At 41.8% G+C, this 24,933-nt stretch overlaps 1 protein-coding gene across 7 annotated transcripts in view; it reads left to right on the plus strand.

Annotated features, from left to right (window-relative positions):
* Positions 1 to 24,933, plus strand: part of DYNC2H1 (dynein cytoplasmic 2 heavy chain 1) — a 372,805-nt gene that overhangs the window by 124,281 nt on the left and 223,591 nt on the right. For all 7 annotated transcript variants that reach the window (XR_012881305.1, XM_075851543.1, XM_075851542.1 and 4 more), the window contains 11 exons: positions 162 to 270; positions 1,711 to 1,824; positions 2,670 to 2,812; positions 5,787 to 5,859; positions 6,359 to 6,513; positions 7,747 to 7,884; positions 17,131 to 17,244; positions 18,028 to 18,188; positions 19,712 to 19,835; positions 19,941 to 20,062; positions 22,105 to 22,191. Coding sequence is in view for 6 of the 7 variants with exons in the window: in XM_075851543.1 (XP_075707658.1) it covers positions 162 to 270; positions 1,711 to 1,824; positions 2,670 to 2,812; positions 5,787 to 5,859; positions 6,359 to 6,513; positions 7,747 to 7,884; positions 17,131 to 17,244; positions 18,028 to 18,188; positions 19,712 to 19,835; positions 19,941 to 20,062; positions 22,105 to 22,191 (1,340 nt within the window). In the remaining variant the exon portion in view is untranslated. The remainder of the gene's footprint in view (positions 1 to 161; positions 271 to 1,710; positions 1,825 to 2,669; positions 2,813 to 5,786; positions 5,860 to 6,358; positions 6,514 to 7,746; positions 7,885 to 17,130; positions 17,245 to 18,027; positions 18,189 to 19,711; positions 19,836 to 19,940; positions 20,063 to 22,104; positions 22,192 to 24,933) is intronic.

Below are 24,933 nucleotides of genomic sequence, written 5' to 3' on the forward strand. Positions count from 1 at the left end.
TAATCCACCAGATTTCTAGCACATATGACTACAGCTATAGCCGTCAGACAGAGCAGTTGTTGTTTTCTTTGGATTTATAGTCTTACACATGAGTGGGCGCGCTTGTTATTCCTGTCATCATCATCTTCATCATCAACTAATCAGAGTCCCCTTGTCTTCAGGTCATGCAGATGGCTGGCATAGAAGGGCAGCAAGTAGTATTGCTCCTCGAGGATTATCAGTTTGTCCATCCAATATTTCTAGAGATGATCAACAGTCTGCTGTCATCAGGTACTGTCATATATATATACTGTCATCAGGTACTGTCATCAGATATATACTGTCATCAGGTACTGTCATATATATATACTGTCATCAGGTACTGTCATATATATATACTGTCATCAGGTACTGTCATCAGGTACTGTCATATATATATATATATATATATATATATATATATATACTGTCATCAGGTATATACTGTCATCAGGTACTGTCATATATATATATCCTGTCATCTGTCCACAGCCTTCTCCGGGGAATCCTGTTTATTATTTATTAATGCCTGGCTCCATTGCATTGCCATTTACTCACTTTAATATGTAATGGTGGTTTTATCTTTCTTGCTTTTTCTGACCCTAATGTGGCTTTTTATCACCCCGTCTTTTTCAATTTTATATTCTTACTGCTGCTTCAATAAATGTAATAACTTCAGCATGAGAACCCATGAGGTGCTACAGGACTGTATTATGAGCACCTGTAGATGGGCACAGTGGTATGGCACAAAAAGTTCACCTTTCTTACTGAACCTGACTCTAAAGCTCGGGCTACGTCGTGGCTTTTGATGCGAGATTGTGCAATTATTTTTTCCATGCCTCAAAATTAAGTTCAATGTTGAAAGCATAACTGAAGTGACAAATTAATTTCAATGGGATTCAACTTTAATCCAATCAGATGTTACAGACGCATAAGACTCGGGGACAGATTTACTAAAACTGGTGTTTCATACGCCATTCTCCGCTGTCTGCTCTGCTGGAGTAAGATGCAACGCACGCCTCTTAATAAATCTGTCGCATCTTTCTGCTGACTGTGCCCCCTCCCCCATAGGACATAAAATAGAAGTTTACTCACCTCACCCCTCCTCTTTTCACCTTTGGGACTCCTCAGCAGGTTGGGGCCTTATATGAGACGCAGCACTCAGCGTCATTAGTGCTCCGTCACATACAACGTCCTGATGCTGCCCGACATCAGTACGTTATATGAGCCACCTCATGCTGAGGGCACTCGGAGGGGAGAAGAGCAGCGGTGCGGTGAGCATTCATTATTCTTTATTTTTTTTTAATACTTTTTTAATTTTCTAGCTCTCTTTTGCTATGCCCCACACCATATAGGCTCTGGTGTAGATTTCCACTATAATTTACGTCAGTTTTCTGCCATAAATTAACTACTGTGGTCCCACCTCCCTTGTGAAGCCACGTCCCCTTTCCACAAAAGTGGCAAAGTTTGCATTAAAAAATTTTTTTTTTGGGGCCGTTTTGTTGCTTTTTTTTGGCCACAATACCAGCTTAGAAAAGTTGATAAATTCCCCCCTAGATGTATTTCTAATGATGTTTCTGTCATACAACCGTCCCTCGTCTAAAGTCGCTGTGCCGCTCTAACAATGTGCATCAAATATAATACAAGTGTGATTGCAGATTGAAATAATTTTCCCTTTCTCTCTGTATGCAGGCGAGATTCCTGGCTTATATACCATGGAGGAGCTGGAGCCGCTGTTATCTCCACTAAAGGACCAGGCATCCGAAGACGGCTTTACAGGACCATTGTTTACTTATTTTACTTTTAGTATGTACCTCAACCTGCGGCTTCTAGATCTTTATAATGATAGTTATAAAATTTTTTTTTACAGCCAGTAGAGCGTTAATGACTTTGTGTTGTCACTTTAGTCATCTAACAGGTTAAAATCTGACATTTTGAAAAATCCCAGTAAAAGGGGTAAAAATAACAAATAGTCACATATAGTAACCGTTCAGTGGTCCGCCGACTGTTCTCGCCTACTAGTCCGCAGCGATTACGCGTCGTACTCCATGGGCGACTGCAGCAGCCAATCACCGGCCACAGTGGTGAGTGACGTGCCGTCTCTACTGATATCAGTTGATAAAGAATAAAAAACGGGATACTGAGGCGCTGCTTGATAAAGAGTTAATACATTTAATTAAGGTAGTATAAATAGACAATTGCTACGCGTTTCAACGCCGGACTGGCGTCTTCCTCAGGCAACGCCAGTCTACCTTAATTAAATGTATTAACTCTTTATCAAGCAGCGCCTCAGTATCCCGTTTTTTATTCTTTATCAATTAATTTTAGCATCTCTTTGGAGTTTTGCGTTGGGATCGGCAGCAGCTTTGTACTCGCAGATTACTTTCAACTTTACAGGTGAGCAGTTACGATCTTTTGCCCATCAAATTCACAATTGATACGCACATGTGGCGCCGTGTTTTTTCACTCTATTTTTTCACTCTACTTTTACTACTGATATCAGAACCGTGACCGGTAATTGGCCGACGCTATCACGTGACTATTTATTACTTTTATCCATTTTCCGCTTATACTGGGATTTTTAACTGTCAGAAAACCCCATGAAATGTTTTCTTAGCAATATATGGCTGATCGCTGTTGTCCCATTTCAGGAGTCCTGCAGAACCTGCACATTGTCCTGATCATGGATTGTACGAATACAAGTTTCACAATAAACTGCGAGAGTAACCCAGCTTTATACAAGAAATGCTCCGTACAGTGGATGGAGGGCTGGTCTGACAGGAGCATGAAGAAGGTATAATGTGTAATATATGAATCTCTCCACTTCTCATTCATGTGTACAGAAGATTAGTAACACAACACATCTCTGTTCAGATGACATGCATTTGATTACAATATGTTTACTCTTGAGATCAAATGTAAATCTGGTTTTCCTTAGGCCATGTTCAAACATGGCACATTTGTTGCTTTCAGGACTGAAAATCTGCAACATATTTACAGTACAGCGCTAGTCAATGGAGTTTTACAAATACCCGTTCACATGTAGCATGTTTAACCACTGTGGATTTATTTCTATGGTCTATGTGATTCTGGTCATTCTGGTTGCAATGCCAACGTCTACAGACACGTCGATTTTTCTCCTTTACTATATACTATTCTAGCAATAATACATTAGGGCAGATTTACTATTTTGTTTTCAAGTTAGACACGGTCTTCAAGTTAGCTTACAGTGGTTATTAAAATTGATAGGCTATCAATATAAGATCTGTGGGGGTCCGACTGTTAGCACCCCCGCTGATCAGTTGTTTGAAGGGACTGCGGCGCTCATACAAGCGCAACCGCCTCTTTATTGCTTGCGCGGTTCTCCTCTCCGTCCATATTTGCACGCCCCGTTACATTTGTAGCAACTGTGCAATGGTGGCCATTGTGTAATAGCTTGCATAGTATTGCACCATGGCCGGTTTAAACAACTGATTGGCGGGGGGTGCGGACAGTCGGACTCCCACCGATCTAATATTGATGGCCTATCCTAGTTTTATAGCCAGGATAACCCTTTTAAAACTAGACCAGGCATGCAGGAGATGCGCCAAAATTATCACAGTGGCCCATGTTGCATGATATATTTGGCACATCTTGCTAGACACGTTAAGACATTTTTCTCTTGTTTGCCTTACTTTAGACCAATTTTTCACTCCAAAATTGTGGCATAATTTTGGAGCAGTATGTCACATTGTAAGCCGCACCTACTTTTTACTAAGCCGTGCCCCCTTTTCTAGACTTTTTTTAAAACGGTCTAGTGAAGCATAAAAAGTGTCTATAACACATAAATCTAGTAGTACTTTTTATATCAAGGGAAAAAGAAAGCCAACAGCCTTCCAGTCATCGGCCAATCCACCTCAGAATGGTTACGTGACTAATAATGTTACTGGAGCTAGACCTGGGGTGTTCAGCCACGGTGCCCAAATGTCATCAAACTTCTTTACTTTTCCTCTTTTTTTTTGATACACAAATTTCTCCAACCTAAGAAGATTCACTCCACCTGCGTGTTCTGCCATAGTAGGAGGTGAGACATCTTACCAATGGAAATCAATGCATTACTTGGCCTAGTGCGGCAGTCAAAGTATTGCAAGCCTATGACGTCACAGGTACTCCAAATACATATCCTAAAATATAAAACTTCACATTCTTATTTAACTTTACCACATAGACTGCATCAATCAAGTCAGATTGTGAAATTGATTTCCTCCGAGATATTCCACGATCAATCGTGAGTGATAATACTACAAAGTGGAAGCATTTAGGAAGTGGAGACCACGTAAAGTTACAGAGCGGGGACACTGAGTGCTGAGGCGCATAGTGCATAACAGTCGCCAGCGCTCTTCTGACTCAATAACTGCAGAGTATAAACCTCCTCCGGCATTAACATCACCACAAAAACTGCCCCGGGAGCTTCATGGCATGGGTTTCCATGGCCGAGCAGCTGCACACAAGACATACATCACGAAACACAATGCCAAGCATCGGATGGGGTGGTGTAAAGCCGCCGCCACCGGACTCTGGAGCAGGGGAAACATGTTCTGTGGAGTGATGGATCACGCTTCTCTATCCGGCAGTCTGATGGACGAGTCTGGGTTTGGTGAATGCCAGGAGAACGTTACCTGCCTGACTGCATAGTGCCAGCTGTAAAGTTTGGTGGAGGAGGGATAATGCTGTGGGGTTGTTTTTCAGGGGTCGGCCTAGGCCCCGTAGTTCCAGTGAAGGGAAATTCTAATGTTTTGACATATCAATACACTTTGGAAAATTGTAGCTTCCAACTTTGTGGGAACGCTTTGGGAGGGCCCTTTCCTATTCCAGCGTGACTGGAAAATAAAACTACAAAAATTGTGTGTGTCCTTAAGGGCTTAACATTGCAGCGCCGCACAAATATAAGTCAGTTCCGTCTTGTATATTCCAATCACCCCAAACTCTTAACCGTAGGTAATTGGGAATGCGTCTCGCCGTTACTTATAAATAAAAATATGATGTACAAATATTGCAGCACAGAATATACCACATATAGAAAAGCAAGATAGAGATTTTTTGCTCATGATTTTGAGGTTTAGTAAGAACACTGTTTTTCCATTTGAAAGATACCTCAACTACAGTAGAGAGCTATACTAGTCACTGGACGTCATCACAACTAGAAGAAAACATGGTTTATGTTACTGGCTGCATTCAAAGAACCAGAAAAAGCCACACAATAGAATTAAAGTGAACCCGTCAGCAACTTTACGCTGCTCCCTCTGCGGGGGGAGCGGCAGCTCATAAATACGACGGACTCCTTCCTCACAGCGAGAGCTGCAACATTTAGACTGCACGTTCTCCAAAATGATAGAACTATGAGACATAATTGACAGACCGCTGCAATCCGCGCCTGTCAATACTCACAGAGGGCAGGATAAAGTTACTGATATGGGATTATGTTACGAAGTTACTTTATTTTTATGATTTATTTTTTTTATTACAGATTTATTTTTGTGGCTTTTATTATGTCAGTGTAATAATATACAATAAAAAGCAGAATAGCTACTACTACAGATTAACAAGCGTCATGTAGAGGTTGATTGTTTCAGGGGCGCTGCATCATAAAAGGGACGTGTATATTGATTGCAGGGTAACGGTGTTTTTTGTCAGGATACAGGAATAAGATGTATTTTCTAATGTTGATTTCTCTGTTTTTTTTCTTTATATGAACGTCATGAATAATAATACATGGGTGTCCTTAATAGATTCCTAAGATGTTATTTACCGACACAAGTCAAGAGAAGAGTCAGCACTCCGAGTACAAGAAGTCTTCACCAGGTAGATTTCTTTAATTTTTCTTAAAGGGGTTATCCGGGAAGTGAAAAATGTTTTCTTAGGAGCTGTAAATTAAATAAAGAAAAACTATCCTTGCCCACAGCGGTTCAGCGATGTCGCTCCGGCAGCAGCCCCGGTGCTTGTTTACCTGCGCTTAGCATGTTACCGCTGCAGCCAATCCGAAGGCTCAGCGGGGGCTCTCAGGTGATGAATCGTGTTTCCGGCATAATGCCAGAAATACAACATATGGCCTCTGAGTCCTCAGATTGGCTGCAGCGGTCACATGCTACAGATGGAGCCATCTTTATCAACCACCAGGTGTGCCGTCGGAGCCTCAGTGCTAGATCGCCGGGGGCAAGAATTGGTAAGTATTGATCTTTTGGGTTTTATTTCATTTGCAGCCCCTAGGGAAAAAAAATACTTCACGGATAACCCCTTTAAATCTGATTAGATTGAAGCAACAATATATATTCAGTCATCTATTCATTTTTGGTTTTTATAGGAGAGTCTGACTTTTATAAATCTTTCTTGACGATACATGAATCTTGCAAATCATATGGCGCCACTCCAAGACGATACATGACCTTCCTTCAAGTGTATGGATCACTGTTCAGCAGTAAGAAAACTGAGCTCACCAAGAAGCAAAAGCACTTGCAGGTACAGGACATAACGGACTGCTGACCATACATTGTGTATATTGCTGCCAGCATCAGGAAACCAACTCAATATTGCACTATATATGACTAGAAAATAAAACTGAAACATAATCCGATCAGAAATGTGGGGGGTCATTGTATGACATTGGCATATGCTATTACAAGGATGTATATTTGGTCTTCTTCAGGCCTCCATATCTTACTCAATTCAAGATGTTTTCCATGACCGGACAACTGATGACCTATCCACCGGCCGGCCGGTATGCAATGGTTGGAGCCACCTGCTACCGGCTCCAAATACTGAAAACCATTCAAAACATATGGCGACTGGAGGTAGCGGAGCAGCTAATTGGTGCGGGGTCAGGTTGTCGGACCTGCACCGATCATCTAGGTCATCAGTTGTCCGGTCATGGACAAACCCTTTAAAGGGGTAACAATGACAAGGGGGTATCATCTAGGTCTAGAGGAAAAAAGGTTTAACCGTCATCGCAGACCGTGATTCTTTACTGTAAGAGCAGTGACACCATGGAACTCTCTGCCACAGGATGTTGTGATGGTTGATTCATTGAGCAAGTTCAAGAAGGGCCTTGATGCCTTTCTTGAAAAATATAATATTACAAGTTAGGAGTACTAGATTCTGGAGATGGGACGTTTATCCAGGAAATTATTCTGATTGCCATGTTTGGAGTCAGGGAGGAATTTTTACCCTAATGAAGCAATTGGAGTCAACCTCATGTGGGTTTTGCCTTCCTCTGGATCAACACGGTAGGATTATAGGTTGGACTTGATGAACCTGTGTCTTTTTTTCAATCTTATCAACGATGTCTTATCACTGAAAGCCCCCTTTAATATATGGGTAGGGCTACTGAGACTTAGGGAATCAGAGGATATCGACATGGGAGGTCATCGCCAGCCAGAAATTGTAGTAATACGTGGCGGTCGTTCATATGGATAGCCAACCATGTAATACCTGGATGGCCCAAGTCTGCCAGAGGGAGAGCCACTGCTTGTTAGCTGCTCCCTACACTGGCTCATAGAGGAGCTCCTGAGCAGGGGATCCCCTCTATTACGTTCATATGCAAAGTTTCACTGTATATTCTTGCGTATCTCCTTTTAGGAGTTCTGGTAGAGGAATGATTACAATAGATTCTGTCTTTTTTTTATTTTTTATTTTCTGTTGCATGGTATTCTTGGAATTGAATCTGATTTTTTTCATTGTATCACTTTTGCTTAGGCTGGAGTATCAAAACTCAACGAAGCCAAGTCTCTGGTAGATGAACTGAAGAGAAAAGCCGGAGAACAGAGCTTATTGCTAAAAACGAAACAGGCGGAGGCAGATGCTGCTCTACAAGAGATCACTACATCCATGCAGGTAATATTCTGATGAATTGATCTATGTACATCTATTACTGGGAAGTTAATGTGCTTTATCTAATCAGTTTTTTATGAAGGTAACACTATAATGGCACCCATGTGAACGATGGGACTCCTGTATACGACAACCAGTGCTTCTTGCCCCTGCAGAACAAATATTAATTCATAAAGTCATATGTATCAGAGAACTATTTTTTTCTGTGTTCCCCAAGTATAAAAAGAGAGAACTAGATTTGGAAAGTATAATAGAAATAATTAATTTAAAGTAGACCTATTGGAAAAATATATTTAGTGTGCAAACTGTTTCTGAATATCTTACTCCTATGCTGAGATACAATTGTTTAAAGTTACAGGCCCAAAGCCTGAGGCTGCACTACTGAGAGATTCTGATGACAACAGGTTTTCTGTTGATTTCTATTAGCGTTGTCATGGAGGCAAATCCCAATATCTATATCCTACCTGACTTTCATAGTATTCATTATGAGTGTATATGCAGAGACAGTGATGTATTTAGTGATTACGATTATTGGGTTTGTTCCTCAAACATAATACCACTAAAATATATCCAGCTAGGAAGCATTATCGGAGCCAATAAAAAGTGCATAAATAGCAATTTCTTTTTACAGTGTTATTTTCTAGGTTTCAAAGTAAGTTATTGAATTACAACAGAATTCGGATATACAATAGGCATTTTACTTATGCAGATGATAAGACGAGACTTCACGCAGGAAGTCAAATAAACTATATCCAGCAGGGAATATTATTTAAAAGAACGAGATAAAATGAAACAGTATGAATGGTGTCCGTGGTATAAAAATCATGCAGAGAAAAACATATGCCTAAAAACTCAGTCACGTGGGTGGCAATAGAAACATCCTTGGTGTAGTCCAGACCACAAAATCTTGATAATAGGCAAAGCAAAGAATAAGGATAGGGACCGAGCACTCCTCCACCACACATAGAGAACATTATAGTGCTAAAGAATAAGAGGTTTGGGACCGCCATAGTTTGCAGCCATGGGGACCAAATCTTATCAAGTTGTGCTACAGTATCTTTTCTAACGGCATTGAGTTTTTCCTAAACCAAAATTTTATTCATACGATTTTTTACTGCTGTAAGTGAAAGTGACGGCCTTCTCCAATTTTGAGCAACATGTATACGAGCCGACATCATAAGGAGTTGAAGCAATTTAAAGGTAGAGTAAGAAAGACCGTCTGGTTTAACCCCAAGTAAGCAAACCTCAGGGGTTAGCTCTATGTGACTGTTCGTCGCTGAATTAGCAAGTGTCATAATCGATCTCCAAAAGCATTTGACTTTTTGACAAGTCCACCACGTGTGCGGATGAGTGCTGGCGTCCACAAATCCCCTAAAGCATGTGTCAGGAATATCAGGATACAGGTTGTGCATTCTGGTCGGTACAATATAAACTCTATGTAATAACTTAGGAGAGGTCTCCATCAGGGTGACTTGTAGACTACGCTTACTAGCAGTAGTGCAAATGAAACCCCATTGCTCATGATCAAGTGATATCCCCAACTCTTCCTCCCATCTGACCATGAATGGCTATTTGCCTCCAGTAGGTGAACAGTTTAAAGTAGAATAAAGAAAAGACAATGATCCTGGTAAGTTAGCTCTAAAAACACATTGGGAATTCCATAGGTGCGAAGTCTAACTTAGGTGAGGCCGAGGGGATTTTTCTCAAAAAAATACAGAATCCGTTGGGCACGGAAAAATTCATTAGATTGCGGATGAAACATAACCTTGAAATAATTAGGAGTCATCAATTTTCCATTAAGGATTACAGTACTATTTTCTAGATCTTTAGATGTTCCCTTGTTCTGAGAGCATCTCCTGCAGGTCTGTGGGTAGTTTTAAGATTTCCTGCAGGTCGGTCGGTACATACAAAATTGTTTAAATGAGCCTGCGTATTTAGTGTCTGGATAGATCTGTGTTTTCCTAATTAAAACCAGATAGTGAAATATAATCCCTTTTTTTAACCCTTTCATGACCAAGGGTCATTGATATGCACTTCTTTAAACGATAATATCTTTGGAACCGCTTTGAATATCACAACTATTCTTACTTTGTTTTCTTTTACAAGACTTGTTAGGCTTTCATTTTCTAGATTAGTTTAATTCAGTGTTTTTAATTTTTATTACGAGCAGACAAATCACTAAAAATGTCAAGAAAAAATAACCTTTTTGTAATTTTACATATATATATATATATATATATATATATATATATATATATATATATATATATATATATATACACTGTAGAGCTCTGTAACTATTAGTCCTCTTCTCTCCCGGTCACCCTGGATCGCTGTGAGGGGAGAGTGAAGAGGGCTATATACACACGACCGTGAAAAAAATGGCAGTCAACAATGGATCAACTGTCAGTTTTTCATGGCTGTTTTGCATCAATGGGTCTCAAAATTTTAATCCATTTTCCGGCCGTCTGACTGTTTTTAACCGGCATTTTCCAGGCCAGGGATTCCGCTCCTAAAGAGAGCCACTTAAGTCACTGTCCGGACAGTAACGTCAGGGGCTCCCTCTAGAAGCGGAATCCCCGGCCAGTGCGATCTGACACTGTGGATTCCGCTCCTAGGGTCATGGAGAGACGACGGAGGCTCCTTCTAGGAGGGGAATCCCACAGGTCCTTCACCGGAGCAATGGAAGAGTCAACAGACATCGCCTCCAGCCGTGGCAGAACGTTTATCCGAATCTGCAGCGGCTTGAGGCGATGTCTGTTCAGTCTTCCATGGCTCCAATGAAGAACCTGTGGGAGGAAGTCCCGTCACAGCGTGATGTCGCATGTGCAGAGAAAAAAGCTAAACATGAATGAAGAGAAGTGTATGACGCTGATTGGTCAGCGTCATACACTTCTCTTTACAACACCCACTTGGTAAAAAATTAAAAAACGCACAGTTGGTCATTAAGATCTAATTAGCATAAATTGAAAATTGTTCATAACTTGCTCAAAAATTATCGTTTTTTAAAATAAAAACCACTGTTATCTACATTGCAGCGCGGATCAGATTATGTAGGAGACAGAGCACTTATAATCTGGTGAGAGGGCCACTTTAACAGCACTGGCACCGGCTACATCAGCTGCTCTTTCTTCTGTTGTATATACAGAGCTAAAGAACCCATTTAGTAACTCTGCCTTCTCTTGATCCCCTGTCACCAACTCCCCATTACCAATATTTAGGGGTCCTACATGTTCAGACCTGGGCTTTTTTGCATTTACATACTTGAAGAATTTTTGGGGATTTGTTTTACTATCCTTGGCCACCTGCCTTTCATTTTGGATTTTTGCTGATTTTTATTACATTTTTGCAGATTTTATTAAGCTCTTTATAATTTACAAAGGCTACAGCTGTACCCTCAGATTTGTATTTTTCAAATCTCCTTTTTTTGTCATATTTTGCCCTTTTTACAGAAGGTGTAAGCCATGTGGGGTTTCATTTTAGTCGTTTATACTTGTTACCTATAGGAATAAATTTTGCACTATAATTATACAAAGTGGATTTTAAGATCTCCCATTTATCATTTGTACTATTATTTGACATTAGTTCTTCCCAGTCTATATCCTGAATTGCAGCCCTGGGGAAATTGGCCTTCTTAAAATTAAGTGTTTCTGCCCTCCCAGCCTGTGTTTGTTTTTTACAGTATAGGTAAAATATAACTTTATTGTGATCACTGTTACTTTCACGAACATTGACATTCCCAACAAGCTGCAATAATAGAAATGACCAGATCCAACAGAGCTTCACCTCTAGTCGGGTCTTCCACACACTGGCCCATACAATTTTCCTGCAACAGGTTGAGGAAATTTCTCCCCTTTGCAGTTGAAGTCGAACCATGACACCAATTAATATCCCGGTAATTAAAATCTCCCATCATCACTACAGTACCCCCTGTGCTGCCCGCTCCATCTGTTTATGTAGCTGATCATCCATCTCCTCCGTTATATTGGGGGGTCTATAAATGACACCAAAAATAATTTTTTCAGTGTTTACCTCCCTTTGTAATTCCACCCACAATGTTTCAATCTCCTCACAGTCTTCACCCACTATTGTCTCTTTCACACTCCCCTTCATATCACTTCTCACATACAGACATACACCACCGCCTTTATATAACTTCTCATAAACAGACATACACCACTGCCTTTATATAACTTCTCACATACAGACATACATCACCACCTTCATTTCACTTCTCACATACAGATATACACCACTGCCTTCATATCACTTCTCACATACAGACATACACAACCGCCGTCATATCACTTCTCACATGCAGACATACACCACCACCTTCATATCACTTCTCACATACAGACATACACCACCGCCTTCATATCACTTCTCACATACAGACATACACCACTGCCTTCATATCATTTCTCACATACAGACATACACCACCACCTTCATATCACTTCTCACATACAGACATACACCACCGCCTTCATATCACTTCTCACATACAGACATACACCACTGCCTTCATATCACTTCTCACATACAGACATACACCACCACCTTCATATCGCTTCTCACAGACATACACCACTGCCTTCATATCATTTCTCACATACAGACATACACCACTGCCTTCATATCACTTCTCACATACAGACATACACCACCGCCTTCATATCACTTCTCACATACAGACATACACCACCACCTTCATATCACTTCTTACATACAGACATACACCACCGCCTTCATATCACTTCTCACATACAGACATACGCCACCACCTTTCCTATTTGCCCTGTCTTTCCTAAACAGTGTAAAACCCTGTAGATTTACAGCCCAGTCGTGTGAAGAGTCCGGCCATGTTTCAACAACACCAACTATATCTATATGTTCCTCCAGTACCAAGGCCTCCAGCTCCCCCATTTGCTTGCTAGACTTCTGCCATTTGTGAACATACACTTTAACTTGCATTTCGATTTTTCACTTTCAGTATCAGAAATGTGATTATTTGGGCATTTTTGTTTTCATTGCTGTTTTGTAACAAAAGGATCTCCTCAGAAATCAAGGAACAGACACCTTTCCATAGAGATGTAAGTTGAGGACAGGACCACCGTGTATGATACATAGTTCCATCAGATGCACAACCTCTAAAGCAACTGGCAGGGACCGTGGGATAAATTGTGTAAAGGTGTGCTGGAAGTAAATACACTCTATGTAGAAGTTTCACAGAGGTTTCTACCAAGGAAACCTGCCAGCTACCTTTACTTACTGTCACGGCACGGTTTCCATTGAGCAAAGGAAAGGCTGGTATCCATGTCGTCCTCCCATTTCAGTATACAGATATAGCCATCTTCAACTTGATTCTGATAACTTGCTGCAGCGTGATATCACACAACAAAAGCTATTGAAAAAGTCAAGATAAAGGATCTTGCCACTGTGTATTTAATGTGCTAAAAGTCAAGATAAAGATGGCTACATCTGTATATGAAAGTTTAGTATCAGGAGGGAAAATCATTGAAAATACTATATGGCATAGACAATATGCCAACTCGAGAGAGTGAGTAGCTTACAAGTTTCTCAATAGTAGTATATGTCACCTCATCCTGTGTAGGGATCAGCTGTTGAAGAAATGAGAAGAGTTGAGCAGCCATGTAATGTTCAGATATGGGGGGGGGGGAATTAAAGGTGGTAGTAAACGGAGTATGTGTCATCAAATGTCCCCCTGTAAGAAAGTTATGTACCCTACTAAGCTTCTTAGACGACCACCAGCTAAAGTCAATTCTTTGCAACCCTGAGGGGAGACGTGGGTTACCAAATACAGAAGTCACCGGTGAGTGATGATATTGATGACCTTGTTTGAACCTAACCGTACGCCAGAGGAGTCATGAGTGATGTGACCGTAGAGATAAATAGGTTTTTCAGGGAAGATGGCAGGGGTGAGGTCATCCACATCAATGCTCCCCAAGAGTAAGGAGGGAATTTGGCTAATTTGAGAGCGACCCTTTTACGGTGCTTTATCCGGTGGAAGGTGGGTAAGCAATAACTGGGACTCTCTAGCTACTTTATAATATTTAGCCATAATCTGAACAGAAAGACCACCAGATCTCTTATGTAAAAACATTACGCGCATCGATATCCGGGGGAATTTATTGTTCCATATGAACTTAAACATGTCTTTCTGCAAGGCTTGCAAATCACCAACAGGAATGGGGATAGGGGGTGTTCTAAACAAATAAAGCAGTCTGGGGAGAATTACCATTTTAATTGTATGAATCCTACCCACCCAAAAGAGGGGTAATTTGACCCAATTAGGAAGATCAGCCCGGATGGCTTTATATAACGGAGGATAATTATATTTATACATAGTGTCAAGGGACAGGGTTAGGGATATAGCCAAATAAGGAAGAACGTTTTTCTGAGTATGAAAACCAAAATTAATCTCCATCAGATCTGAAGGGAACGTTGCAGTAGAGGGCTTCTGACTTGGACTGGTTTATGTGGAGACTTGAGACCGCGGAGAAGGAATCCAGAGCTTTCAACAAATTTGGGAGGGAGGTTAAAGGTTTGGCAAGGGTGAGGACCAAATCATCTGCAAAGAGATTCATTTTATATTCTCGATTTCCAGTATGTATACCAGATATTTCAGGATTTCTTTGGAATAAAATGGCCAGGGGCTCTATTGCTAGCGCAAAAAGTACAGGTGAGAGTGGCAGCCCTGCCCATTGCCTCTCTTAATGAGTGTAGGATGAAAGTCAGTAGTTGGGAGTTTGAGGTAAGCCTCGGGGGTTCGTGTAGATAGCCTTTATGGCTTGAAGGAAGGATGACTTTATCCCCATGTTTTCCAGAACCTTAAAGAGGTGCACCCATGCAGGGCTATCTTTGTATTTTAAGTGTTAGCTCCATGGATGATGATAAACATTTTCCTAACCTTGCCAGGAGCTTCCCTGTTTGGGATAAAACCTACTTGATCTTTATGAACTAGCTGAGGTAGAAATCTGTTCAATCTTCTAGCGAGAATTGACTTGAGTATTTTGGTGTTTAAATTTCAAAGGGAGATCGGCCTGTAGTTTCCAGGTACCAAGGGATCCTTCTTGGGTTTTGGTATAACCGTAATCATAGCAGAGGGGAATTCAGTAGGCATGGGCTGGCCCCTCATCAAATCATTACAGTAGTTAAGTATGTGAGGAGTTAAGAGTTGAGAAGTTTTTGTAATACAAAGCGATGAACCCGTCTGGCCCCGGGTTCTTACCCGATTTCAAGTTCTTAATCATGAATTCTAGTTCTTGAGTAGTAATCTCACCATTAAGTACCTCGAGATCGGTCAGGGATAAATGGGGGATATTAACAGTAACAAGAAAGGTTTAGGGTTAACATACAGAGATTGAAGAACGAACTAAATGCAGCATGAATACGATCTGGATTAGAGGTGACCAGGTCGGGATTGAATACGAAAAACTTGGTTTAACTCTTTGACGTGCTTTTAACTGCTGGGCTAGTTGTTTGTCTGGTTTATTAGCCCATTTATAGTATTTGAATGTGTCCAGCGAAGGGCTTTCTCCGCATTATGGGTTAATAACATATCGATCTGGAGTTTCATATCTTTGATGGCGCAAGTAAGGTAAAGGGAGGGACACCTTTGGTTAGGTGCCATAAGGCGGACAAGTTCATCTTCTAAGGTAATCTGTGCTTTGGACCGTTCTATCTTATATTTAGATGCTATTAGATAAGCATTTTAGATGTGTTTGGGTAGTTTGCTTTTTTGTTGGTGGCCTTCAGACAACCTCTTTAACCCCTATCAGATTGAAACAGATGTAAATTTCTACCTCCGATACTTGCTGTAGATGTGGCAATAATACTGGCACTTTTTTACACATTTGGTTGGAATGTTCGGCGCTCCTGACTTTTTGGCAACAAGTTTTTAAACGTATTATCATAATATGTAGTATTAGGCTGTGTTCACATGGAGTTTTTTGCAGGAGGAAAATTCCTCCTGCAAAAACTGATCCAGACGTTTTTTGCACAGTGGTTTGACAAAAACTCGTCAAAACACTCGTCAAGGTGTTTTTTTTTCCTCTTTCTGACTGATTGAAATGGGGTTTTGGAGGCGGAAACCACCTCAAGATGGGTCATGACGCTTCTTTTTACCGCGACGCGTTTTTTTTACTCGTGGTAAAAAAACTCGTCCAACTCCCACTGAAATCAATGGGAGGCATTTTCGGACGTTTTTTGATGAGTTTTGCGGAGCGGTTTCCGTGCCAAAAAACTCGTAAAAAAACTCAGTGTGAACAGGGCCTAAAACTCCCTGAGACCCCAAAGATTGCTCTCATTGCTCTAATCCCTGATGATGTACATAGAAAATCACTAAAACTGATACTCCTACTTTTTAGTCTACTGATCCCAATCAGATGGAAGTCGACAGACTCCCCATGGATTTCACATTGGTTACATAAAGTTGATCAAATTGCTAGGTTAGGAGAACTTTCGCATTAGGAGCTCAGAACACACGACTCCTTTGTTCCAATATGGAAGGGATGGCAAACGAATAGAACTCCGCTCTATGACTTGAATTTAGCCGACACACCAACTTAGTCTTGTTATATTGACTTACTGCTCTTAGGAGGAATTCATTTATATGAGCCATCCTGCGATGAACTTCATCTCCGATATACTAATGACATTTCCATTTTTCTTATCAATTATGGAGTTTCCATTTATTATTTCTCCTACTGAAAACAAATTAGAGTTCCAAGCATTTCATGACATAATTGCTGCATATAGATGCACATGGGTATAAGATGGCTCCTTTGAATATCCCTCTTATCCCCTTTTATTTCTCCTCTAACCCCCATGTTATTTTTATTACAAATTGTATATTATGCTTGTACTGGTATAAGCTATGGATGGCCAATATCCTGAACATATTTGATGTTTCGAACCGTTGGTCTATGTCGACTTTAATAGGAAGTAATATATACCTAGTATTGCCTTCTCCTAATCTACTTGGTTATATATATAGTTTTATTATTGTTTATTGACTTGGCCAAGTAATATTGTTCATTTGTTTACTGTTTTTGAAATCAATCAATTTTTTTAAAAGAAAATAAAGCAAATATATTGACAAGTTTGTGTCTTTTTTTTTTTTAAAGTAGCTGAGATGATGGCGGGCAGAGTAACTGAATGATTCAATTCAGGACAGACATCTGCTGGTGAAATACTCCGAAATGTGCTCTTCTTATTTTACAGAATGCCAGTGATCAAAAGACTGAAATGGAGAAGATAAAATACAGAATAGCAGAAGAGTCTGTAAAGATTGAAGAAAGGAAGAGAAAAATTGATAATGAACTAAAGGATGTGCAGGTAACCCGAAAAAAATCCTTACAGACCAATTGATCTTGTGTGAAAAGATGATCGTGTTTACAGATGTATGTAGCCAATAGTTTTAAAGGGTTTGTCCACTACTGGACAACTGATAACCTATCCACCGGATAGGTCATTAGTACATGATCTGTGGGGGTCTGACACCCGGACCCCGCACCGTTAAGCCGCTCTGGCTGCCTCCGAGCACAGGACGTACATGCTGGAAGCAGTTAGCTACGGCCCCTGAATAGCGGCCGATCTACAGCTCTACTCCTATTCAAGTGAACAGGAGCAGGGCCGCAGTTCGGCAGTATGGTCGCTATGCTATGTACGGAGCCAACTGCTTCTGCCTCCGTACATCGCATAGTGGACCATAACATCCGGTGCCCGGAGCCAGGTCGGTCCACCGCAGGGGAAATTAAATTTAACATGACAGGCATTCGGATGAATGGCCGTCCATGTAATACATGGACAGCTCGGATTTGTCAGAGCATCTCTCCGTTCTGGCTCGTAGAGGGGGTCCTGAGTGGGGGGATCCATCTCTATGACGTCCATATGTCCTGAGACATGAGACAACCCCTTAAACATTGTGATTCTCTTGGCTTTCACCTGCGTGTCTTATGCTCATGTATCTTTGTTGCCTCTGTGGCAACCCTATATAAAGTAGCACAGCACCTACATGAATTGTATTGACCGTCAATCGCTCAGTTACATAATGCATTCTACATACAGTATTTACGGCAGATCACACACATTAATCTAGTGTTTCTTTATTTGTTTTAGCCATTGGTGGATGAAGCAAAACAGGCCGTTGGTAACATAAAACCAGAGTCTTTGTCTGAGATCCGCTCTTTACGTATGCCTCCCGACATTATCCGAGACATTCTTGAAGGTGTATTAAGGCTCATGGGTATCTTTGATACATCGTGGGTGAGCATGAAAAGGTAAGAAATTGGCTAAATGATTAAGGCTGGAATCACATATTCAGTTTTCACTGCAGTATTTTGAGCAAAACACAGGAGTGAGTCCAAAAAGAAGGAAAAGTAGAAAGCAAAGATTGATAAGGCTCCTCTTTTTTGTATCCACTACTGTGTTTGGTTGAAAAACGGACACAAAAACTGCATTCGTGATTCCAGTCTTAGGGGGAGTTCACACTGAGTTTTTTGGCGCTGTTTTTGATGTGGAAACCGCATCGGAAACCCTGCCAAAAAACATCCGAAATCGCCTACCATTGATTTCCTTCGCAGGAAAAAAAAGTGTCATGTCCTTTGATCAATTGTTGCCGTCTCTAACCTCCCATTGACATCAATGGGAGGCAGAGAAAGCGTTTTTCGCTGCGTTTTTTGCCTGCGGCGCTCAATGGGTACGTCAAAAAAACGTGGCAAATGTTCTGCCGGCAGGTGAAAATCTGCCTCGAAATTCCAGAAGGAATTTTGAGGCAGATTTTTACGCCTGTAAAAGAACTCTGTGTGAACATGGGCTAAGGCCTTATTCCCGCGTCTATGTTCGGTCCGTCAGATATGGACCGTGGGTCTGTCGCATTTCCCAGACCGAACACAGTTCAGGGAGCCGGGTTCCTAGCGTCATAGTCATTCATACTATATTCTAAACATGATTAAAGTACCGGACAGTATTCACGCGGGAAGGCAGGGACACTTAGCGCCATATAAAACTATGATGCTAGAAATACGGCTCCCTCAACATTGTTCGGTCCGAGGAATGCGTCAGACATACGGTTTGTATCTCATGGACCTCACACAGTGAAAAAGGCCTTAAGCAGTATATCCTCCTTTAGGGTGGAAAACCCAGATCCTGCTGATCGGTTCTTATTGGTCTATTTTTGCTCTGTGAAACTTGACGGAAGGTTTCATCATTTATCTTCTTACTCCATTTTGCTATACGCAGATCTTTTTCATTACAGGGCAATATTCATGCTACAGTATTATACTAACCGTATGAATATTGCATCATGTATGTATCATAATTCTGACAGCTCACTTTTGGTAGGATAACTCAATGTTGTTTTGTGCTATTGATGCGTATGTTGCCTATTTGATTCTATTAATATTCAAATGTATTTATTTTTTTATAAAATTTAATTATATAAAAGATCATAATATATTTGGATTGAAAACATTTACCACAGACCTGTTTTTAAAATAAGCTGGGCTGCATCCCCCCCTAAAATCTGCACTGCGTAGTGGTATATCCCATTAATGCTGCAGATCGTGAAGGCTTTACCATTGTGCAGAGAGGGGGGGTCGCTGTCCACATTAAAGCAGGTTTGTGTGCAATATTTTTAATATAATATTATTATGATCTTTTAAATATTTAGCACAACTTTTAAAAGCTTTACAACATATAAGAAATTTGTAGTTTAATCAACTATTTTCCAGCAACAAAAAATGTACAATTCCATCTTTTAAAACATTTTGCTATATGATTGTATTCCGTTTTACCCATTAAGCTTCCTTGCTAAGCGGGGAGTGAGGGAAGAAATTGTTACTTTTGATGTGAGAAATATTACACAAGAAATACGTGAAAGTGTGGAAGAGCTGCTTGAAAAGAATCACACATCCTTTGAGGCCAAGGTATATTTTATTCCTGTCTATTGTAATGGCTATGAAGAGTAATTTGACATATTATGTATACTGTAGCTGTCTTATAACTGCGTTGGTCTTGTGTCTTTCCGGCAGAATGCAAAAAGGGCCAGTGCTGCGGCGGCTCCGCTGGCCGCCTGGGTGAAGGCGAACGTGCAGTACTCTCATGTGCTGGAGAAAATCGAGCCGCTAGAGAAAGAACAATTAGCGCTGCAGTCGTATGTGTTACATCTTATCTATTATCGCTGTCTCTGGGGCACGTTGGTCCTTCAAATTCATTTTCTTAGAACTCTAAGTGCAGTTCCTCTGTTATTCCTCCTGGAAATGTATGAGTAAACTGACAACATTTCCTCTTGTTAACAGGGCATGTCCCTACACAGTATAACTTTGTGTGTGTAGGGACAACGCGTTTTGACTAGGAGAATGGTAATGCCCAGTTGTCAATTTATTCATCCTCTTTAAGCCCAGGCCCCTGATTTTGCATAGACATGTTATCTGCTTTGTATTTTGCACTATTATACAAGTATCATTTTCCTACGCACATATGGAGTCAATGATTTGTCCATGGTAACATATGAAGACGTCTGGCGCTTATTATCTGAGCTAGCTTTTATACGTGATGTCCAATGTCTCTCCTCCGCTTTCCTCTTAGTGCACATTCAGCATATACATGAGAATATTTCTTGTTCCTGCATGCTTTCTTTCCTTGCTTTGCATATTCTTATGCTGGAGCTGCATTATTTGTTTTGCAGTCCAATGCTTTGTGTTGAGTGTGATGGATGCGAAACAATTCTGTGTATCATAGAAGTATGTTGTAAAGCCAATACGACTTCCTGACCACTTCAGTACATTCAACATGGTGGTCACCCAGCCAGGAGATCAAGTGGTTGCCAGACAGAAAACATTAAAAGTGTTTCCCACTACTCACCCATCCTCAGAATGAATGGGCTGCAGAGCTCGTTAAAGGGGTATTCCCAGAATCTACAATAATGTGCTATCCACAGGATAGGTGATAATTATCTGATCGCTGGGGGCCTCACCGCTGAGACCCCCACCAATTGTGAGTATAGAGGTCCCAAACCCTCTGTTCCTCTTCACTGCGTTGCCCCACACAGTTAGAAGGATCTTGAAAAGCGTGGTGGTCGAGCATGCACATGCCGCTTTATTCAATGTCTATGGGACTGAATCAAACAGCTGAGCGCTGTACACGGCTATTTCCATCATTCTCATAGACATTGAATGGAGCGGTAGCAAGTATACTCGACTACCACTCCATTTAAAGTCGTCCTCACTGCGGTTGAGCATTGAGACAGAACAGCGAGTTTGGGACCCCGGTTCTAGCAATCGGTGGCGGTCTCGGCAGTGGGGCCTCCAGCGATCAATTATCACCTATCCTGTGGATAGTTGATAATTGTCGATTCTGGGAGAAGCCCCTATAAGCGCTTCTTTGCCTTAATAGGTTTATCCTGCCCAGCGGCTCTCCTGGCCACCAGCTGTACAGGGAGCTACAGAACAGACACATTCACTTGATTGGTAGGACCCGTACCAGTCATAATGTTATGGCATGTCCTAGCAATATTCCGTAACGTAGGATATGATGAGAATATCCCTTTAAAAAGTAGGCCCACCTCTGGGACCCGCACCTATCTCTAGAACTGTGTCCCCTAAGCCCCGTTCTGCCTCTTTGTGTTCCGGCTGATTTCCGACCATGAAGGAGAAAACAGCAAAGCTCGCTGAGCTACGCTCTTTCCGTAAGCCCCAAAGAACTGAATGGTAGTTACAGAAACAGCATAGCTCGCATGCTGCGCTGCTGCTGTTACTGCCATTCACTGCTATGGGAATTACGGAAACAGCGTAGCTCAGCGAGTTACACTGTTTCCGTAACTCCCGACCATGTGATCAGGAAGTGGCCGGGAGGCAGCGAGAGCACAAAAAGCTAGAATAGGGTTTAGGGGGCCCCGTTCTAGAGATAGGTGTGGGTTCCAGAGGTGGGACCCGCATCTATCTGACATTTATGACATATCCTGTGGATATGTCATTAATGTCCCTTGTGGGAAAACCCCTTCAAGTGCAGATTATGACAGGAGCCCATGAGAACGGAGCATTGATCACTTCATTACCTTGTCATTACCTTTGTATTCAGCTTGATTTCAGTACATTCTGTTCGCTGATAATTGTGGTTCATTAATGTCTACTATTGTTTATTATGATATTTCTGCTTGAATAAACTCTCTGATTTGAAATCTTAAAAATATTCTAGTAATTTCCGAAGAATAGAAGAAAGAAAACATAAATTGGAGGAACAACTTAATACCGTTGGTCAGAGGGTGACGGAGTTGAAAGAGAAGTAAGTATTTGGTAAAATAATCACTTTACAATTGTTTCTTTAGTTGTGCGGTTCATTCTGTACAGGAAATCTCAATGAATAATCAGACATGACTTTGTGTTTCATATAAAATTGGTTTAGAAAGAATTACGTCTGAATTCAGCTTACAAAGGGAGGTTTAGTACATTTCTAAATTCTCTGTAACAAACCAGCGGCGTAATTATTTTCAGTATATCCCGTTGCTAAATAAAATATTGCTCCTAGATATACTATATATTTTGGTCGAAATTGGTGAACATATGCACTGAAGCCCAGGCAGCAGCCTTGCAGACCTGAGAGACTGAAGCTTGGTGGAGTACCGCTGAGAATGCACCGACTGCCCTCGTAGAATGGGCACTAACCCGAAAGCAATCTTGTCCTTCGACCGATAGGATTCCAGGATCACAGATCTAATATATTGAGCAATGGTAGCTTTGGATTCAGTGGTGTACCGCTCTTACCAATGAAGTGTGCACTCCCGTGGGTTGGACATGAAGGGACATATGAAGGGAGGACAATGTCCTCATTGATGTGGAAGATAGAGGCTACCTTCAGGAGACAGGACGGGACAGAACACTACCTTTTCTTATATCAGAGGGGGACACCGCTTCATGAGAATAGGCCCTCACAAGGTAGGAAAAGTCTTGCTCTGCCCAGGCAGGCCATACCCTCCCACAGTTTTAACCTAGTGTCCTGATTCCCAGGTCTGCTGCTATTTTTTATTTTATTTATTTCTTTCTCTTTTCTCCGTAGCTGCAAGTGGGTTGTTAGATGGGTGAGCATCCCTGTCAACGGCCTAGTCAACCCTCCTGCGGGTGCCAGGACACCAGGCAGTTATTTACTCAATTTCCCTCACCGCCGGTCACTTTAGCTAAATTTCTGCATCTCCAGCCAGAATGCCGGTAGCCCCACTATATGTGTGAGTTTACTGAATAAGGTTACCCTGTCGGCCACTGGTGTTTGTGGCTGGCCAAGTAGGCCATCCCTGTGGGCTGATTTTTTATTTATTTTTTCCCGGGACGCCTTTTATTTTTTCCACACAGGTAGTTTTCTCTTGGGCGGCCCAGATAATCTCTGACAGCTGTCTGTCCAGGGGCATTAAACTTCCTCTATAATGTCCTCCTCCCAGAAGGACTCCAGCCGGCCCCTGTGGAGTTAGTTGTGACGCATCATATCTGCAGTCTCTGTACTATAATATTTTCATGCCGGCAGCTTATCCCATTCGGCCCACAGTGTCTGCAATCAGGACCCCCCAAGATGCCCCCCGCCCCCCAGTTTGTGGCATTTCCTGATTGGGCGAAGTACTTTGCTCAGGCCTTAGAGACCTTAGGGGACAGTCCCTGACTCTACCAAACCATGGTTGTGTCTTTGGAGCACTTGCCTTCCTAGATAGCAGCCATACTTATGCCCCTCCTTTTGGATAATATTCTGTCTACCTTCATGGTAGATCACATAAGAGATTCAGAAGGACCAGGGATAAGTCCTGCTTCTCTTCACGTTCCTTCCACAAGTCCCCTTTTACAAGCATCAATGGTAAAGCTGCTTCCAACCAGGATTAGTCGCCCTTCTGCAATGTATCCTTTTATTAGGACTTGGAATCTAAGCAGGACTCACTACTGACGGCTGCCAATGGCATTAATACGTGCTGTAAGGGACACCTTTCATGTAAAGAAAAATCCCATCATCTCATCTCAGAAAAAGGCACCCTTACAGCACCCACAGCATCAAGGGATATGCTTTTAAAACCAAAGCGAGTTTAAGGAGATTTTATGCAAAGAATGGTAGCATCCTGACAGGTGTATGGCTGCTTCAAAATGCCTTCATACTCTTTTTTTCCTTGTCAGGAGGGCTTGATCTCTAAATTGTCTAGTTCTCCTTCTGTGGATCCAATGATCTTGCGACTGTAGCACCAACATCCCACTGTCAGGTGCGGTATCACTCAATGCCCTCTTGACAAGAATTTACAGGGGGGTCCCAGGTTCTACTCTGCCCCCAGCATTTGCATTCGCCTGGGCGACTAAGGCTTCTTCGGTTGAAGTAAACAGCTGCACCGCAGTGTTTTGGAAGAAGCGCTGCAGCACGATATGGCTGCGATCACATCTCCGGTGACTCACACTTCAAAGTTTCACTTCCCGTGAATCAGCCCACTTTAATTCCCATACATCGACTAATTTCATTGCCATCAGTGTTTTATTTGGCTGAAATCTTTTGCGGCCAACCGGACTTCCAAGAGATCCCTAGTTAGTACTCCTTCTCTTTGTTCTCAGAGTTTTTGGCCCCTTTCTAACTTCTCCTCCCAGAGGTCATTCTCTTTCAGAGTCCAGACAAGAGGACAGGTCGCCCAACGAGCCTAAATGCCTATCTTGCAAACCTACCCCTCCTTGGCAACAGCGTCCCAAGGCTCAGTAGTCCTCCTCCGCAAAGATATCTTCGACCTGAAGGTGTGTCCCCACTCGTATCGGCTGTCCGAGTCGGGGAGGGGGGTGACTGCTTAGGGAGTTGGTGTCGACAAGTTACAAGATATAGTTCCCCTCCTTTCCCACAGGAAGGTTCTTCTGTCAACTCCAACTCGCGCAACCGTAGCGCGTTTCTGTTTCTTCCCCAGCTTGTTCTCCTGCAGAAGGTTATCGTCCCACTTGTTCAGCCGGAACGTTGTACAGGGCTTTTTCACAAGTCTCTTTCCTGTAAACAAAAAGCATAGATCAACCTGTCCTATCCTGGAAC

Source organism: Rhinoderma darwinii, chromosome 2 (assembly GCF_050947455.1).
Source record: "Rhinoderma darwinii isolate aRhiDar2 chromosome 2, aRhiDar2.hap1, whole genome shotgun sequence".
In the NCBI taxonomy this organism is placed as follows: domain Eukaryota; kingdom Metazoa; phylum Chordata; class Amphibia; order Anura; family Rhinodermatidae; genus Rhinoderma; species Rhinoderma darwinii.